Genomic DNA, 20,640 nt, shown 5'->3' with positions numbered 1-20,640 from the left:
CTTTTTTTGTTCCTTTCCGTTTTAATGAAGTGTACTTTATGTTCGATTATTTGTTACTGAGTTTGCATATAGTTTTTCAGTTTATCACACTTTGGGTTTTTTTTTCGGGAAACAAGGAACAATTTTACTTAGTTTTCTGTGAAAATTCTCTACCTGGGGATTTAAGTCCTCAGCAGTTGAGACTTCGGCCCAATTTTCTTTCGCTATCCAATCCACAAATTAGTGAATTTGGTGAAAAGCTCCCCATTAGTAATTGTCCTGAGGTGATTTTAGTTCCCAAACAATCGACTTTAACCTTACCAAAGGAGCTTCACCGTGACATGATAGCTACCATCACGAGGTATGATTTTACTTGGGGTTCTGTAATGACTGCAGAGATCTATTATTATTATGCCTAGGGAATTACGCCCTTTGGTTGTTGGAAAACCAACATCATTCTTGAGCTTAAGAGATCTGGTCCGAGATTTACTACTTAGTTTATTGGCACCTCCTGCAATGATTTCTTTGATGTACTATTTAGTTAATTCAGTTAATATTTGACCCAAGCACCTAGAAATGTTTGAGCAATTCAAATCTTTTTTAACGATTTCTTCGATGTACTATTCAGTAAATACGTATATTTGACCCAAGCACCTGTAACAAAAGCATAATAAGGCAACTGCAAGCAAGCACACAAGCATTAGCATTAATATATAAACAAAAGCAAACAATAGGTTCATTTCATCTTTCTTCTTTTCTTCATGTGATTCAACGATTGTTTTTTTGTATATGCTCAACTTCAACTTCGTCGGGGGTTTCACCTGACGACCAGAACGACTTGCTTTCGTTTTTTTTTTCAATTCAGTACAATAAGTTTATTTCATCTTCTTTTTTTTAATTCAGTACAATAAGTTCATTTTTTTTAATTCAGTACAATAAGGTCATTTCATCTTCTTTTTTTTCAATTAATAAGGTACAGTCAATTCATTTCATCTCCCTTCTTTTCTACAAATTCAACTCTGTTGGGGGTTTCACCTGACGACCAGAACGAGTTGCCATCGCGCTTCTTCCATGGTTAATCTGCTCTGCCTGAGCTGGATCCGTGGCCTCCGCCTCTTTGTTTGTGACACCTTGCTTTGGTGTTGGAGACTCCACTGTAGGGGGGGGGGTCCGTAGTCTCTTGGGGATCTGGTCACATTGCATTGTCAGAAGTTCAACAGGGATAGTACACCAGCTCTATCAATCAATTGGTCAAGCCCCAATCTAAAATCAGAATGGAGAAAATTTAAGAGACATTGTGAGCTCATGTTTTCTGGTCGACTAAGTGGAAAATCAGACGCAGTAAAATGCTCATACTTACTGATCTGGACTGGAGAAAAAGGACAAGATGTGTTCTCCACTTGGACCTTAACTGACGCGGAGGCAAATAAGCCAAAAGTATATCTAGACAAGTTTGAGAATTATATTCAGACAAGTGCAAACCCCATCTTTGCCAGATACATCTTTCATCAGAGAAACCAAGCGGAGGGAGAGACCATTGAGTCATATGTCACTCAGTTGAAAGTACTTGCCAAGGATTGTGAATTTGATACCCTAGAAGACCAGCTAGTTCGATATCGGTTGGTCTTTAGAGTCAAGAATGCAAGAATCCGTGAGCAGCTTCTCAGCGAGGGAGCCACACTTACTTTGGCTAGAGCAATTGAGTGCAGTCGAGCTATAGAAACTGCAAGAGACCCAAGCACCTAGAAATGTTTGAGCAATTCAAATCTTTTGCCATGATTTCTTTGATGTACTATTCAGTTAATACGTATATTTGACCCAAGCACCTCTAACAAAAGCATAATAAGGCAACTGCAAGCAAGCACATAAGCATTAGCATTAATATATAAGCAAAAGCAAACAATAAGTTCATTTCACCTCCTAATATAGCTATGCTAAAAAAAGGGAATGTGTTTACTGGGTGTAATATGTCGATTCCTGAAGCTTTTCCCAAAAAACCTCCTATAGCAGCGGGTTGTAGACCATGAAGCCGCGTCGAAATAACATTTAGCGGCGGCGGACCCAATTACGCCGGCGGTGGCGCATCGAAAATTTCTCGAGGGCGCGCCGCCAAAAAATTATCGACGTCGCATCATCAATTGATCGGCGTTTGTTCGATTTTTAGATTTTTTTGGGAGTTTCTTTTAAAAAGTTACGAAAACTAAATTGGTATCAGTTTTTTATCGGAATTCGGTCCACAGTTCCTTTCCAGCTTCATTGCCATGACCGAACCTCGGGCAAAATAAGGACGAGATACCAAAAACTATTATTTGTTATTACTTCTAGATTGAATCTTCTCACTCAAGAGTGATATAGTTAAAGTTTTAGAATTAAACAATTCAACCAACTCCTTTGAGAATGAAAGAGCTTATTTATTCTCCTTCCCAGCTCAGCAATTACGATAATATGGTTGTGGATATGCTTGAACAGGGTGGGTAATTATTCAAATGTTCAAAGTTTTACTTTAACGCGCAGGATTTAATATTTGAATTTTTTTTGTACGTTGCCAATTTTCAGAAAACTTAGCATGTTGTTCTTTAAGAACACTTCATTCCCAGGCATTGGAAGAAAAAGAAGCAACATCGTGTAAGAAAAAACACTGTATATTGTTAGATTTTTAAATCTGACTTCAAATTTCAGAATTTAATTTGAATTAAGTTTTAAATTCCCTATTATGTCAATTCTCAGGCAGTTTAAGGAGGCTGAATAAGAAATGCAAAACACTTAGCTAGGAATAAACTTTATCAGTTTCTTTTAAAGCTTTGACAAGCTTGTAGTTGTCATGTATAAAAATAAGCTTGCTTATACGGTGTAGGGCCAACATAGAGCATCAGATAGCCGATCAGTATAGAGCGTAGAGTTTAGCACCTACATCCTATATCCAACAATATTCATGAACGAATACCCTCCAAGGGTGTCATGAAAGCTGTGGATTCATTCCTGAGAGTTTTATTTGCCTTCCTAAACTACTTTTCATGATCATCAATAGCCCCTCATCTAGAATATTACCAAATGTTAACAAGTTTTACCAATTTTAGCTAATTTTAACCAATTTCAATCTGAAACGTTCTAAACTGTAATTGTTATTTTCTACTAGCTGTTGGGGTGGCGCTTCGTGCCACCCCAACACCTACTTGGTGGGGGCGCTTCGCGCCCCTATATATTAATAAAAAAGAGTACAAAACGTACAAGGTGCATAAATCTATAACATGAAGTTTGAATGTGGAAAGTCAACGTGCATCCAGTCCTCTGCAGCTAAAACGCACCTGTTCAAATATTGTCGTATTCAAAATGAAAGCGTGCGTCTCATACTTATTTTTGAAAATGGTTGGGATAAATATACCCTGCATCAAATGGCTTGGAAGTGGGTTGTAAGTTATAAGCTAATACCCTAATGCCCAATCTATCTATCTATAAAAATAAGTTGTTTCTTTGTGTGTGTCTGTTGACTGACGTCATGTTTGTGTGTCGACTGACGTCATTGTAAGGATTGAGCATTATGCCGTCATGAAGTTGTTTGTCGACTGACGAAATTACAGACCGGGACACAGGGACACAGGGAACATAAATGACGACCGGGACACTCAAAGAGAAATTACTGACTGGTACACCGGGACACAAATAACAACCGGAACACAGGGAATAAAAATGACGACCGGGACACAGGGACACAACTACAACGGGGACGCCGGGAAGCACAGGGGTATATATAAATGACGACGGGGACACAGGGAATGTTCGATTAGCAATCACCATCAACAAAGCTCAAGGGCAATCATTAGAATAATGAGGTATAGATCTGAATACGGATTGTTTTTCCCATGAACAACTGGGACACAACTGACGACCGGGACACTCAAAGAGAAATTACAGACCGGGACACAAATGACGACCGGGACACAGGGAATATAAATGACGACCGGGACATAGGGACACAATTACAACGGGGACGCCGGGGGGCACAGGGGGGATATATAAATGACGACAGGGACACAGGGAATGTTTGATTGGCAATCACCATCAACAAAGCTCAAGGGCAATCATTAGAATAATGAGGTATAGATCTGAATTCGGATTGTTTTTCCCGTGGACAATTATATGTTGCATGTTCAAGAGTCGGTAAACCTGACAATCTATTTATATGCAGAGACAATGGGACAGCTAAGAATGTTGTATATTCGCAAGTTTTACGTAGTTAAAAAACATATATATATATATATATATATATATATATATATATATATATATATATATATATATATATATATATATATATATATATATATATATATATATATATACATATATATATATATATATATATATATATATATATATATATATATATATATATATATATATATATATATATATATATATATATATATATTCACAGGTGGGACACAGGGACACAACTACAATGGCGCGTAACTAATATGGTGCGTAACGACTTACGCGCGCGGGGGGCTTGGGGGGGCGGGATGCGCCCCCACCAACTAGGTGTTGGGGTGGCGCGAAGCGTCACCCCAACAGCTATTCTTTAATAAAACAGTCACATCCTTCTACAGATGGTATTGATGTACTTATTTATTCTTTTTTTACTTATATTAAAAATGAAATCGCCCTTTTAAAAATTTATCGTCAATCTATTTTTACAGAAAAGTCGTTGCTCTTGATGGAACTTTTACGTGGTATGGTTTTGTATACTATATCAGGAAAGAGCAGTCTGTTTTTCTAATTCTGCCTAATCTAAAAAATACAGCTGAGGAGGGGGGGGGGGGTAAGGTTCAAACATGCTTTGATTTTCACGTTGAGTTCAAATTATCCATATTTTGTCAGAACTGGACTTATTGCATATCGGCCCAATTTGACTTTAGACGCTTGTTTTTCTGTCATTCAACGCAAATTAACGGTCCTGTGTCAATTCTAAATTCTTGGTTCAACTTGCCTAAGACCATAGGTAGGCGTGCCTTATTTAACCTTTCATTCCAGGCAGTCTAACGGTCCTATGTTAATTTTAAATTCTTGGTCAATCTGCCTGAGACTCTAGGCGTGTGTGCCTTTTTAAAAGCTAACAAACATTGGTCCAATAAGAGAGTCATACTTACTCCTGCCGTTTACCGTGCCATTTAACCAAACACTTGGAAAACTATAGGTTCTATGATTATCTTAGTTCTATGACTATCTACCGTAGTTCTTATGCCCTAAGAACGACGCATGGACGGATAATAGATAGACTTATCTATTAACAAATGAACTAACATCATTTTTATACAATCTTAATAAGGAGGCTAATGCCAGAATTGCCTCTCACTCAATTGGACTGTCTGTCTTGGCTTTTTCTACAATTAGCCATGGCTTGATGCCCACAACTACTTGATTTTAATTCACTGAATGAAAATCAAGTAGTTGATGGAGTTGAAAGAAAAAGTTGAGTGAGTTCAAAAAACGGGCGAAAAATTAATCTGATATCCGTCATGCCAGTGAATTCCTCTGTATCAAAGAATTGTCTCTTGACCGAATAATATCAAATTTTATACGTTAATATAAACGTATAAAATTTGAAATATTTGCCCAAAGTATTTCTTTTTTCTAATTTATTAAGAAGTATAAAAACATAAGAAAATGAAACTATCTTAGCTCCATAACTAAATCTTTTAGGGATTTTACGACGTTCGACTTACGTACAACATTGAATTTTTCCCTTCGGGAAACTTAGGTCAAGACCCTTTATCTTTTCTGGATATTCTTATTTAATTACGGAAAAATTTATATTGATATCCTAAATTGTGAACGATAGACAAGATTGAGCCCAAAATTTACCAGAAAAGAAAATATTTGATGGAGATCTGAGATAGAGATGGGGTAGGAGGGAAAGTTGTCAAAAGTACTGTTACCAATCATCTCTTCTTATGTGACTTCAATTTTAACCAAAGTTGACGAGAAATAAGGGCTAGTGTCCTAGTTATACAGGCCAGCTGTGTCCTAGTCTATTGGGTGTACCTTTGTTGTACACGAAAAATATAACCTCCAATAAAAAGTAGGAAAGAACTTGCTAGCTGCACTAATAGCCTATCATCTCTCCCATCAACTACTAAATAGGTAAAATACCTATCTTCTCTCCCTTAACAACTATCTAGCTCAGTGAAGCTACTGTCGTTGTTCTTTTGACATATTTTTTCCAATTAATCAATTGGTTGATTTATTGGGTGCGAAAGAGGCAAAGTGGAAAGTTTAAAAAAAAAAAGTTTTCTTGATAATTAGATTTTTTCTTTTGATTTGTCCTGTGAATGCCATTTTTGACAAGAGATCTAGAAATGTTGTATATGAGCTGAGGGTCTGGAATTTAAGCTTAATTCTGAGAGAAGAATCGCCAGTGCCATTTAGCTGTCTCTAAAAAAAACATTTTTTTTTCAAAGAATTGGTTCAAAAACATGACTAATCTTATAAATTGTTGTAACTGCACATCCTTTAAGTACGTTTCGAGTTATCCTAGTGTGGCTCCATTACGTTATATTGTCTGTGGTCGCGGTAATTTTTAATTTCCATATGATAAAGGAACAAAAATCTAGATTACTTAGTTTCCTATGTTCTTTACCTCGCACTCCTTCTTCTTAATTAGATCTAACACCTTTTATATATTTTCAGAGAAAGGAACCAAAGACAGTTGTTCGAATTTCAACTCTAAATGTCTACTTTGCCCCAGAAAAAATTGGTATTCCAACGTCCTTGCAGTTCACTTTTCCTCATGGATCAACTACTAGACATATCTATGTGTATCATGAAAGTGCGGAAACCATTGTTCAGTGGTATATGGCACTTAGGTGTGCCAAATTGAACAGACTTATGGTAGCTTATCCGAGTGCCTCTGAATATATCGTAAGTTTATCAATGTTCACTCAGGTTATTTCTCAAACATTTTTTCTGGCTATATTTTGGTAGGAAATCAAGATTTTTAGGGGGGGCTAAGCTATCAAAATGCTTTTTATTATTGTGTGGAGTAACTCTTCAGCTTTTTCTTTTTCAATATAACCCTGGTCTTGGTAAATTGCGAGAAAGTGGTAATTTTCTAACCTCTGCAGTGATTACGTAAAGTTTGGCCTCGGGTCCAATTGACGAATTAATGCTCTACCACCCTGTACTCTATAAGCTTTAAGGTAGACATGTTGCATCTTGTTGGAAACGAATCATGTAAGTTCATTCGGGTTTATTAAAAAAAAATTATAACAGTCATAACATACATAATCTCTCATCTCTATAAAAAAACTGCATGCTGAGTCCCATGTCACCTCAAAAATAAATACGCACTATGGCTCTCCCTCCACTTCTCGATACAACCATGGCCCCTACCAAAAAAACATCCTTACAATTCCCCACCTCTTCATCCAGGAGCAAACCACTCCAACCCCCACAAAAAAAAACTCAATAATAACTAAAATCACTTTTCTAATTAGATTCTTTATTCAAATTGAACTAATTCAAAACAAGATAATTTTTTATTCTCTTTTTGAAAGAACCAAGGGAGCTCCTACCTCTCAGTTCAAGCGGTAGGGTATTGTAAGCCTTAGCACAGACGATGTCATGCGAAAAATCCGACCTCACTGTTGGCGTATGTCGAATATGGATCTGTGCAGATAGTCTTGTAATTGGAAGACGCTGTTCGGATACCAAACGGAATAGATTCCTAAAAGGCGGTGGAAGCAAGCCGGAGAGGAATCTGAAAGCAAAAACCAAGCAGGAAAGCTCAAACAGCGATTTCAGCGAGAGATAATCTTCTGTGTGTTTGATGATCATCAAGGCATTCTCGTGGATGGAATCCATTTTTTTCAGATGGGATTTGAATGTCGATTGCCATACCATTGCGCAATACTGTAAGTGGGGTCTAATGAGTGCATTGTAGAGAAGGGTAAGGGTTTTACGTGGGAATGTTTGCTTCAGTTTCTTCATGATACCCAGATTCCTTGAAAGCTTTAATTCTACAGCATGGATGTGAGGAAGGAAAGAAAGGTTTTCATCTACTATTACTCCTAAACATTTTGCACATCCATTTACTGGTCGTTGAACCTTTCCACGAGACGTCACAATTCCTGTTATTTCTGGGTGAAGGGTTCCTACCCTAGAAAATAGTAGGATGCAAGATTTTTCTACATTGATGACAAGTTTGTTGGGATCCATCCACAGATAGGTCTCTTCTATGATGTTTTCAAGCTTCCGCTGGAGTGAAGGCATATCGAGTCCGCAGCAGGTCATTGTAGTGTCGTCAGCGAATGCTATAAGTTCATCTTGCTCGTTAGTAATGGCCTCAGATGTTTGATCATAGTAACCTATGCTGTAAGCATAGGTTACAGCATTTTTGGTCGTCATGATTTAGATTAAGGATACAAGTTAGGTCATTTACATGGACTAAAAACAAAAGAGGACCGAGGATTGATCCTTGGGGCACACCAAATTTCACAGTAGTGTCGTCACTTGGGTCGTCCCCAATGTAGATGCACCTATTTTGAAGGTAAGATTCAAACCATTGAAGGGCTATCCCTCTCACTCCAATATGTTGTAGCTTTCCCAGTAAGATTGTATGATCCATACTGTCAAATGCTTTCTTGATGTCAATCAATGTAGCAGCTGGCAGAAGACCTGAGTAAAGTGCTCTGTTGATGAATAAGCTTAAGGATGCCAGAGCATCTTCTGTTGAATGACCAGGTCTGAAGCCGAACTGACGACTATTAAGAAACTCTTTTTTTTTGGAAACTGGTAAAGTAGTCTTTGTAAGGGTTTTTCAAAAACTTTTGAAAAAACAGATAATATGGATATGGGTCGGAAGTTTGATGGATCGTCACGAGGGCCACCTTTATGCAGAGGGATTATTCTTGCTTTTTTAGTATCGAAAGAAAAACACCACTTCTTAGAGACAGGTTTATCAAATAAGTTAATGGCTCCAGGATAGAAGGGAGGACTGCTTTCAGGGCTTTCGTGTGTATCCGGTCAACTCCAGATGCTGATGTGCCTTTCAAGGTCTTCACAATTAGCTCTACTTCAGTTGATGTCACAGGAATTATTGCCATTGGTTTGGTGCATGCTGAGCCAAGGTAATGCTTGTAGGATTTGTGGGGACTTTTCGCAGAATTAGATGTAATTCCTCTTATCCTTGCAAAAAATGTACTGAGTTCTTTTGCAACCTGAGTGGGTTCTGTAACAGCCTCCCCGTTGACAAAAAGTCTGGAAGGCAATTCTGCTCTCTTATCATTTGGTCGCAAAATCGAATTAATGACCTTCCAGACTTTTCGTCCATCCTTCCCACTTTCGATATTTTATTATTCATATAAATTCTTTTTGCTTTCCTCAGAACTGAATGAAGGCATTTCTTATACGTCTCATATCTCTCTAGGTTTTCTCGGTTTGGGTGGTTTTTGTAATTTGCCCATAACTTATTTTTCTTATTTATGCATATGAGTAAACTTTCGGTAACCCATGGACATATTGGTGTATTTTTTCTTCCACGGTTTCTTGGTTTCTCTTATAAACAGCATGTTTTATATGCAGCTACAAACGCATTGTGGAAAATTTCCAAACCTTCGTTCACATCTTCATTTGCTAGGACACTGTCCCAAGAAACTTTTTTAACTCATCATTTAACAGTTTAAGATTCTCCTCTTTAAGATTAATTACTTGTAGACCCTGGTTAGTTCTTACGAGTGGAGTTGGCATCCTCGCTGTGTTGAAGACAGTGTGTATGGGAAAATGATCAGATGTGTCACTTGTGATGACTGATACCTTCGCGGACATAATGTAGAAAAAATGTTGTCAATCAGTAAGTGTGTACTTTCTGTTACTCTGGTTGGAATTGTAATTGAAGGGTAAAGATTAGACCCTGACATAATGGTGAGAAGATCTACTGAGCTATTTCTTAGAGGAAAGGCAAGATTAATGTTAAAATCACCCATGATGATCACATCTTGGTTCTGGTTTCCTGTCAGCTGTAAAATCTGAGTATATCCATAAAAGCAGAAACAGAACCAGAGGGTGAGCGATATATTTCTCCAATCAATATCTTTTTCTTAGAAGGCCCATATAGCTCAAGGAAAAGTGATTCAAAAATGCCTTCAACATTCCGGCTCAGTTGGTTGTTAATATGCACAGCATATTCATTCCTCGTATAAATAGCCAATCCTCCTCTGCGAGCTTCTTTTCTATGTAGAAAATTTGATCTATAGCCTGGGATATCTAGGAGGCTATCCGTTTGTCCTGTAAGGAATGTCTCACATAATCCAATTATGTTGGGTTGCAGTTGGTGGCACATTGAAGTTATTTCCATAAACGACGAACATAATCCTTGACAGTTAAGTTGAAGCACAGAGAACTGAGATTGAGAGCGTCCCTTCGTCAAATCTATTAAATCAACACATTTACTTCTAGGGTAATTACTTTCACTAAATAACGGCAAATCATCTTCATTACTTATTTTTTCATCAAAAATTTTCTCTAAATCCAAAAAAGAATTCTCTAATTGTTTTAACCGGTTATAATTTTTTGGTAATGAAGAAGTGATTAGCCCCCGGGATGAAGAATAGGAACTCATTTCTTACCTAATATTTTCCATATTGTCCAATAGGCTTATTGGAATAATATTTTCCAATAAGGCCATATCTTGAAGTGAAGCAAAAGCGATGAGAAATACACACACCCGTAGGAACTTTTTTTGAACTCTGAAAGAGAAAAACAAAATAAAGAAAATGGAATAACATGAATAAAAAGAAAAAGCACTGAAACACACATTTTAGACAGAAAAATGTAAGCAAGCGGCAGTGAACTTGTAATGACAACTACATATGAAGGAGAAAAAATATAAAATATATCGAAAAATTAAGGAATTTTCAAGAACTTAATCAACACCTGACCGCTGGCAAGGATGGGGGAAAATCAACATAGAAATCTAATCACTTGGCAATCAACTTATACTGAAAAAACTTATGAATGAAAGGAACACACCCAATTATGATTCTGAGTCTAATTCCTCAGGTTGGATAGTTGGCACTTTAACTGGGTCAAAGCATTCATCTAGATATTTCGCCCATTGTGAATTTTTAGACTTTTTAACATCCAACCACATTCTGACGCCTCGTTGGACAAGACGGGTTTCTGCAGCTTTCTCAGCTGTCACTTTAGATGTTTTTAGCTTATACCCTAATGACAAAAGTTCCTTTCTTCTTTTACCAAGCTCCGCTGGTAGGTCCGTCGATATACTGAACCCTGTCTTCTTAAGTTTTCCACACTCCTTCATGATCATCGACCGGTCAAAGCCATCTAGGCTTACAAAAATAGGCTCTACAACCTTTTTTCGCTGTGTCCCACTTCGGAGGCTCAGAACACTCTCTGGTTCTGGTCGACTAGATTTCTTTGAAATACGATAAATGGCATTCATACGTATTTGGTTAGCGTTGGATACTCCAAGCTTAGCCTCAAAAAATGAGGCTACAGTCTGCCGAAGATTTTCTGAGCCTTGCGACGCTTCAGTTCCGTGTATAATGATATTATTTTCTCTTGTACATAGTTCTGTTCGTAAAGTAGAAGTCTTCATTTGGACGAGCTCAGTCTTGAGCAATTTATTTTCTGCTCTGAGTAATTTATTTTCAGTCTGTAACTGCGAAATTAGCTGTAGCATTTCGTCCATCCTCCGGTCAAAATGCTCTTTTGTCACTGCCATTACTAAATTCTGACGATAATGCCGCTTTGCCTATCTAATATACTAAAATATCATCGAGTGAAACTTACTCGCAAGGGCCCCGTTTTGTCATAAAACCAGGGCCCACTTTCATCAAATGCAAATCTGAAATCCTATTCAATCGAGCTTGTTCTCAGTGGAAAAAACACTGTATCCTAGGGGCGTGGCTATAGCAAATTCACTTTGCACAGCGGAGAACCACACTGCATGAATGCTCAACGATAACTGAAAGATACTTACAACGATACTTACAACCTTACAACGATAAGGGTTTTCAATCTATAAAGTTTTGAGGATAATGTAAGCTAGTGTCCTGCGCAATAGTGCCCACACTCTCCCCACAACTCACTGCCGACTTCTTAATAGAAAAGTATATGTTGCAACTTGTTTCAACCGGAATCACATACGGATTTTGAATCTGTATTTTTAGATGATCAAAGTGAACAACGGCCAGCATTTTAGCACGAAGATAGGTATTGTGCATGCTATTTGAACCGGAACAATATAATGATTTTTAATCTCTATGATTGAAGGACAAAAGTGGACCTAAAACCCTTCCAAAACTCCCAGTATTTCTTCTCCAAACTATTGGTTGAAATATATCCATCTTGTTTAAATTAAAACATGCAATAATTTTTGATGTGTATGATTTGACCCTCCACCCATCCTTTCCCATCTCCACCCATCCCACTCATCTCCACCAACTTTTTAGTAGAAACTTGTGCATATGGCACCATGTTTGAAGGCGAATAATGGAACAGTTCTCGCTCTTTATTATTAGAGGTGCAAAAAAAGCTAGTATTCCCTCCAATACAACCCCCTGCTTACTCCCAACTTTTTAAGCAGAAAATTGTCATGCGTTTTTCATCAATCTCCATGAAACTTCTAGAGCAATTATTTTGCGCTATGCAAACAGAGGGAATGTACTTTCTCCTGCTTTCCTTTTAAAAATGTCTTTATTCACTAGAAATTTGATGGACAGTTCTTTTGTGGGCGAAGGGTTTCAAACGTTTAAATTGATGTTTCAGATCAAAGGACATTTAATGAAACTGAATATTTTTATAATTCAGTCGAAATGAAAATTTTGGAAAATGGTTACATTTTTTATGCAATAGTGAAAAAAAACTTTTTACGAATAATGATAGGAGTCTTAGTATTTTGGCTTCATATTCAGAGGCTTTTGTCAACGGGAAAAGACTAAAAGCTTGGCTTAAGCAAGCATATAAAGAAAGGATGAGAAAAATATGAAAATAACACAAACACTGTACAAAATGAAAAATGGAAGAAAAAATTTCATCTAAATAAAATCTAGTCGGGTATTTGAATTAATATATCGTAATGCCCAAAGTAGGGCTATGAAGGATATCTGATATTATAACTATCTTCTGATATTGGAGTATCTAAATGAAGTCAAATATGGAATTTCACCCAATATATCATAATGCACAAGGCAGGGCAACGCAAGATTTCTGATGTCTTAACTATCAAAGTTGGACAGAACTGGACAATTGAAAAGTGATTGTAGTAAGATATTCAACTGAAAATATTATTATTGTGTGCAGGATTTTTAGTAAAGTAAGTTTGCTTTTTCTTTGTATAGTTGAGGGACACCGATTTCTCGATTGACTAGGTTTGCCGAAAAAAACTTTTCAAATATGTCCAATATGGATGCCCGACATCTTAACTATCTTCTCATATTATTGATAGCAATAGCAGAAGATAGTTAAGATACCAGACATCTTGTCCTGTCTTTTACACGTATGCCATATTAATAAAAATGTCATGTTAGACTTGGTTTAGATGTGAGTTTTTTTTTCGTTTTTCTTTTTTTTGTATAACTAATGAATTTAGTTTTTCTTAATTTGCTCCTCTTTTTTATGTCAGAAAGTATTTACCAAGTGACATAGCAATCGCAATTTCTGTCGGTCTGTCTGCCTGTCGATCCAGGGCTTTGGCAAGTTCGGTGAATCTGGACGTGCTAGGACGATGAAAATTAGTTGGCATGTCGGAGACCTGCACAAACTGACTTGATAACATTCGTTTGCCCGATTTGACCATCTGGGGGGGGTTGGAGGGGGGGGAAATCGTGAAAAATGAGGTATGTTTACCTTACGAATGAGTGATCGGATTTTAATGAAAGTTGATATATAGAAAGATGTCATGTCCCATATCTCTGTTTTCAATTCGGGTCGGATCTGGAGACACTGGGGGGTGGAGGGGGGAAACGGAAATCATGGAAACCGGATTACCGAGTCTAATTTTAGGTTCCGACCTCGTCACAAGTGTCTTTTGAGCTCTTGGATCTTCCGACCTCGTCACAAGTGCCATATGAGCTCTTGTTATATGTTTATATAAGCTAAGTATTTGTTGTCTTTTTTTCCTGTTGATAAAGGCTTGTGGATGTGAAGCCGGAATAGATTCGAGCTAATTCTGAAGTAGATTAGGTTTATTAATACATAAAAGTTTTTTTCATTGGCTTATAAAGAATTTTTGGTCGTTTTTCAGTATTTTTATTGTCATTTTGCTTCTTTGTTCTGTATCAACAACTTGTTAATTGAATTCCGGTGAGGGGTGACTCGTCAAATCGTAATAGAAATGCTTATAAACAAATTCTTGATGCGTCTATAAAAGTTTTGTACTTCCCCCCCCCCCGTTCGAATAAAAATATTGGATAGGCACTAGCTTAAATATAAAAAATTCAATGCCGTTACGGTGATTTCAGTAGCTATGTACATTTTATGGTGGTATTTACGAACATTTGGAAAGGGATGACGTACCCACTCTCTTCTAAAAATGTGACAAACTCTGCAAAATGTACGATTTCGAGAGAAAGAGAGAGAGAATCTGACGTGGTCGTGTGTTTTCGCTGGCTGCAGTATTATTGCAAAAAGAACTTGAATATGGACTTTAGAATTTATTGCGATGCGCAAAAAAGTGCTTCTTACATTTTGTTTATAGGGCATTACAGAAGCTTGAACTTCGTAATCTAAATTCCGGTTCCTCTTTGTTCAGAGGCAGCTAAAGTATTAATAATAAGTCTTTTATAGCTGGCCGAAAATGTGATGCATGATTTCTTAAAAGAAGGATGGCTCACCAAATCTGGCCCGAAACAGAGCGATGGCTACAGAAAAAGATGGTTTTCATTAGACAGAAGGCGCCTTATGTATCATGAGAGTAAATTAGTAAGTGCACACTTTTTTTTACCGTTCCTAGGGTTGACAAATCACTTAGTATCAGCAGATGGTGCCAGACACGACTTGTTCTGTTAAATTAGTAAGGCGATCTCTATCTGTCATGTATGCAACCTCTCAATGTTTCTCCAAAGGAAGCTCTGCGAACAATAATTGTGCTGATTCATAAATTAACAAAAACACACACATCAACAGCAATGACCAGAGGCTATAGCCTGTAAGGGACTAGACATAAAAAGACAGACTAAGGAAAAATGACGAAAGGAGCTTGAGTTAAATAAATATAAAAATAAATGTGGATATATTAACAACTGAAGATAGTAAATCAGTCCATCCGAAATTAATACTCGTTGATTCCACTCACAAACAAGGACTCAACGATCTAAATTCTTTAGAAGGGTATTGCGTATGCATAAACACGAATTCCTGGAAATCGGCTTTTACTAGTAATCAACGAGTTGTCCTTGGAGAGGCAAACCTAGAAATATATGTTGAACATACCAGATTTATGTAAGCCTTCATTTGCCCAGAACGGGAAGAGATTTTCCAGAGAGTTTCCTGAAGTCAGGGTGTTTTGAGAGGGAGGATATACTTCTAAGGGGTTAAATAAAAGATTTTTTTTTTGTGTGTGTGTAATGCCCGTATTAACATTATGGTTTCGATTTATAATTGAAATATTTTTTTTTATTTCAGAATTTCCTTTTCCACTTCATAGAAAATTGAAAATCGAAAGGGATCTGCTGTCAAATAGTTAGAGGGAATTGAAGATATAATATGCAACACAAAACAATAATTGCAGGAGAGGGCAGGGTAATTTTACATGCAATTATTCACCATCAGTGCCCAAAGATACTGTAATGGTCTGTTCTTCATTTACAATCGTACTGTATTGCTAAAAAAAAAAAAAAAAAAAAAGAAGGCATAGGGTACGATTAAAGTTACCGTCAGGTCCACTCATAGCTCTTCAAGGCCCTGCCTGGGGGTGACTCTAAGCTCTAAGAAAGTTCCTGCGGACATAAGAGGGAAAGCTATTACATTATTTTTTGCGGTCGATTGAAACTATGAAGAGGGCTAACTATATTGTTATTAATTATGCATGAATTCTGGTTGCGAGACTTATTCTGTGAAATTAAGGAGGTAAAGTTTACTGCCTTTAAAGTGATACCTCGCCATACTACTTTTGAGGAAATGGGTATGAGGGGACCAGTCGCAATTGCTGCCGATAGGTGCTGGGAACAATTTTAGTTTCGAAGTGGAAAAAAATATCTAAATTAAAAACAAATATTTAACTTGAAACAAACAGTCTGAACAGCAAGTAAGGTTCACAGTATGAAAAAAGAAAATTAATTATAATACGAAAATTGATAAATCAAAATTTATCAGTGGGTCTGTTTAACAACATTTCATTTCACTGGTAATTTCACTGCTATATTGTTGGTGCATGGTAACATGTTGGTTGAAGTTGTTGACTTTTTTTCTGGAAGGATTCTTGACCCTAGTCTTTAATCAGGATTAATGTGTACATTTTTGCGAATTTTTAGATTTTATTCAAATATTCATCTTCTAAAACATAACCAAGGGCTGATCCAATTTAATCTACCGGATATGAAGCCGAAATTTCCAGATCTTTATTGCTATTGGTACAAAATAATCTACCCAATTTTACTTCCGAATTTCCGTTAATCAAAGAAGTATTTAGTGGCTCCGACAACTCCCCCCTGGTGCGATGTCTGATTTGGTTCAAATTCACTATTTAAGGCTATCTAGGGTCTAGAATTCCATCACCGACATTTGCAAGAAAAAAAAAAAAAATCAGACTTCTGTTTTGTTTCCTCAAACATGCATATCAATTTTAGATAAATTAAAAACAGTTTGTAAAAGACCAGAGGTCCATGGCTTCGTTATTTCTGAAACCCACGTTAAAGTTCTGTTAAAAAATGAGCGTGCTCAAGTTATAACACACATGCCTATCAATCCATCTAATCTATCCAAAATCACATTCTTTGTACAAATGTGATATATATCAATGACTAATCGAATCTATTTGTTCCTAGGAACCTGTGCCCAAAGGTGAAATCTTTTTGGGACATCGATCGGAAGGTTTTTTTTTGCGTCTTGGATCACCTTCTGGTTTCAAGGAAGTTGGTTTCAGCTTCACATTAACTACACCAGATCGCCAATACCTTCTTTCATCCGAAAAGGATGAAGATAGATCTCAGTGGATGCGATGGATTGATTACGTAATTGATCGTGAAATTACCTTCGAAGACTCAATACTATGGGACAAAATAAGGCGACGAAACTGAATGCTATCGTAGAGTTTTTTAGCCTTATTTCTCTATCGCATGGCGGCTTTTTGCTGAATATGATATGCATTGACAATGTTGATAAATTTAAACCTGAAAAACACTTTTTAAGTTGCTTTTCTCTAAAAAAAAAAAGTGTTAATTTGTTTATATAGTTAGTGGAAAATCTTGAATTAGTTAATCGACGGGTTAAATTGATTGTGAATTATAACGGATATAATCGATTTATTAATCGATCTTTCAATCGCTCCATTGATTAAATCGGTTATGAATAAATTTGCACTAATTTGTTATATTGATGAGAAAAGAGGGATTGCCATCTTATACTTCGTGTTAAAATGCGTACTTTAATTCAGTTAAGTTATTTCTGTGGCGTATTTTCTTAAGTCAGTCACATTATTCCTTATTTTTGTAGATAAAAATAGCTCTGTCTTGTCGAGCTGGGGCTAATTAGTGCTGAATAATAAAATTAGACAGGGAAGGAAATGTAATTTCTGGAAAAATAAATAACTCCGCCTTACAACGACTATAATCCATTAAATTAATCGTTTAATCGATCAAACTGGTTATGAATAAATCTGCACATGTTAGTTGAATCAATGAGAAAAGAGAAATTGCTGTCTCTATACTCTGTTTTAGAAAGTGTGCTATAATTCCATTGATTCATATTTGTTGTGAATTTATGGCTAGCCAGTCATTATTATTCCTTATTTGTAGTAGATAAAAAAAAAAACAAAAAACATTTTATCTTTTTAGAGCCAGATAGGTTTTTTGTGATAAATATTTAGCCAATAAAAAGAAGGAAAAGTTTCCAAGTTTCAATATGTTTTCTCTGTGGTTAGATTTTAGATAATTTCAAATCCATAGAGACAAGAAAAAAAGAAACGGCTAATTCAATTCCAAAAATTGTTGTATGCGTTCTTTTTGCCGGTATCTATGCTTAATTTCGTTTTCATTTCAGAAACCAGATTAAATCCTGAAAACATTCCGTAGCTCAGTGAAACATTAATAGGAAGTTATTCAAATCAGTTCAAAAAATGGTAGCTGTAGGAGAAACCAGAAAGAGTCGTTTTTATGTCACTTGGTACTAACCAAGTGACTTATAGCGATCGCAAATTCTGTCGGTCTGTCTGTCCCGGTTTTGCTACTTTAGGCACTTCCAGGTAAGCTAGGACGGTGAAATTTGGCAGTAGTATCAGGGACTGGACCAGATTAATTTAGAAATAGTCTTTTTCCCGATTTGACCAACTGAAGGGGGGGGGCGGTTCATTTGGAAAAATAGAAAAAACGAAGTATTTTTAACTTACGAACGGATCATGGGATCTTAATGAAATTTGATGTTTGGAAGGATATCGTGTCTTATAGCTCTTATTTCTAACCCCGAACAGATCTGGTGATATTGAGGGGGGGAGTTGGAGGGGGAGGGGAACCTAAAATCTTGGAAAATGCTTAGAGTGGAGGGATCGGGATGAAACTTGATGGGAAACATAATTCTAAGTCCTAGATACGTGATTGACATAACCGGAACAGATCCGCTCTCTTTGGGGGAGTTAGGGGGGAGGGTTAATTCTGAAAAGTTGGAAAAATGAGGTATTTTTAACTTATGAAGGAGTAATCGGATCTTAATGAAATTTGATGTTTGGAAGGATATCATGTCTCAGAGCTCTTATTTTAAATCCCCACAGGATCCGGTGAAGGGGAAGTTGGGGGGTGGAACCTGAAATCTTGGAAAACGCTTAGAATGGAGCGATCGAGATGAATTAGAAAAAAGAGGTATTTTTAACTTACGAAAGAGTTATCGTATCGTAATGAAATTTCATATTTAGAAGGACCTCGAAACTCTGATCTCTTATTTGAAACCCGACTGGATCCTGTGTCATTAGGGGGGGGGACCAGAAAATCTTGGAAAACGCTTAGAGCGGAGAGATCAGGATGAAACTTGGTGGAAAGAGTAAGCACAAGTCCAAGATAGGTGACTGACATAACCGGACCGGATCTGCTCTCTTTGGTTGAGTTGGGGGGGGGGGGTAATTTGGAAAAATTGGAAAAGATAAGGTATTTGTAACTTACGAACGGGAGATCAGATCTTAATGAAATTTGATATCTAGAAGGATATTGTGCTTTAGAACTGTCATTTTAATTTCGACTAGATCTGGTGACATTGAAGGGAGTTGAAGGGGGAAACCAGAATTCTTGGAAAACGTGAAAATCGAGGTATCTTACGAATGGGTAATCGGATTTTAATGAAACTCGATATATAGAAGAATTTTATGTCCCAGATGCTCCATTTTCAATTCGAATCGGATCCGGGGATATAGAAGGCTAGAGGGGGGATATAGAAATCTTGGAAAACGCTTAGAGTGGAGAGATCGTGATGAAACTTGATGGATAGAATATGCACAGGTTATAGATATCAGATTGACATAATTTGTACGGACCCGTTCTCTTCGGGGGAGCTGGGGGTTGTTAATTTGGAAAAATTAGAAAAATTGAGGAATTTTTCACTTAAGAACGGGTGACCGGATCTTAATGAAATTTGATATTTAGAAAAAACTCATGTTTCAGATTTCTTATTTCAAATCACGACCAGATCTGTTGACATTGGGGGGAGTTGGAGGGGAAAACTGGAAATATTGGAAAACGCTTATAAATGTCGTAAGCACGTGATTGACATAACCGGACTGGATCCACTCTCTTTGGGGGAGTTAGGTGGTGGGGTTCAATGCTTTGGCGAGTTTGGTGCTTCTGGTCGCTAGGACGATGAAAATTGGTAGGCGTGTTAGGGAGCTGCACAAATTGACTTGGTAAAGTCGTTTTCCCCGATTCGACCATCTGGGGGCTGATGGGAGAGGAAAATTGAAATATTTTTAACTTAGAGTGTGTGATTGGATCTTAATGAATTTTGATATTTAGAAGGACGTTATGACTCAGAGCTCTTATTTTAAATCCCAACCGACATTAAGCCTCTGATTTTCCTTTTAAAGCAATCTATTGATTCTTAGAATTTTGCTAGAGCTCATACCATATGAGCTCTTGGCTCTTCCAACCTCGTCACAAGGGCCATATGAGCTCTTTGCTCTTGTTATGTTTTATATTGTTTAGGAATTAGTAACAGTATCTTCATTTTTAAGAGGCCATGTTGTGCATCTGTATTTAATTTCTTTTCTTGTGTTAACCCATTTAGAAAATTTAAGCGGTAATGTATGTATATAGCGCTTCTTTAAAGCGTATATAACATGGGTGATCGTCTACGATTAAAGAAGGTCTATTTGAGTCTGGGGTAAGAGAATTAGGTAGATGGAGGAGGGGGGCTGAGAGGCTCATTTTTGTGTTTAACTTCATTCATTTGATCTGACGCCTGCATTGACCTGATATTGGGATTTGGTCCAGTTCCACCGAGACAGGC

General features: G+C 37.0%; 1 protein-coding gene across 1 annotated transcript in view; it reads left to right on the top strand.

Moving 5' to 3' along the window:
- The window catches only part of LOC136039938 (arf-GAP with dual PH domain-containing protein 1-like), a 33,051-nt gene extending 15,716 nt beyond the window's left edge, over window positions 1–17,335 (top strand). The window contains exons 4-6 of the mRNA XM_065723938.1: window positions 6,667–6,897; window positions 14,785–14,919; window positions 16,983–17,335. Coding sequence (XP_065580010.1) covers window positions 6,667–6,897; window positions 14,785–14,919; window positions 16,983–17,234 — 618 coding nt within the window. The 3' untranslated portion in view covers window positions 17,235–17,335. The remainder of the gene's footprint in view (window positions 1–6,666; window positions 6,898–14,784; window positions 14,920–16,982) is intronic.
- Window positions 17,336–20,640: the final 3,305 nt, after the last annotated feature.

Source organism: Artemia franciscana, chromosome 20 (genome assembly GCF_032884065.1).
Source record: "Artemia franciscana chromosome 20, ASM3288406v1, whole genome shotgun sequence".
Taxonomy (NCBI): domain Eukaryota; kingdom Metazoa; phylum Arthropoda; class Branchiopoda; order Anostraca; family Artemiidae; genus Artemia; species Artemia franciscana.
This window is presented reverse-complemented; position numbering and strand designations above follow the sequence as displayed.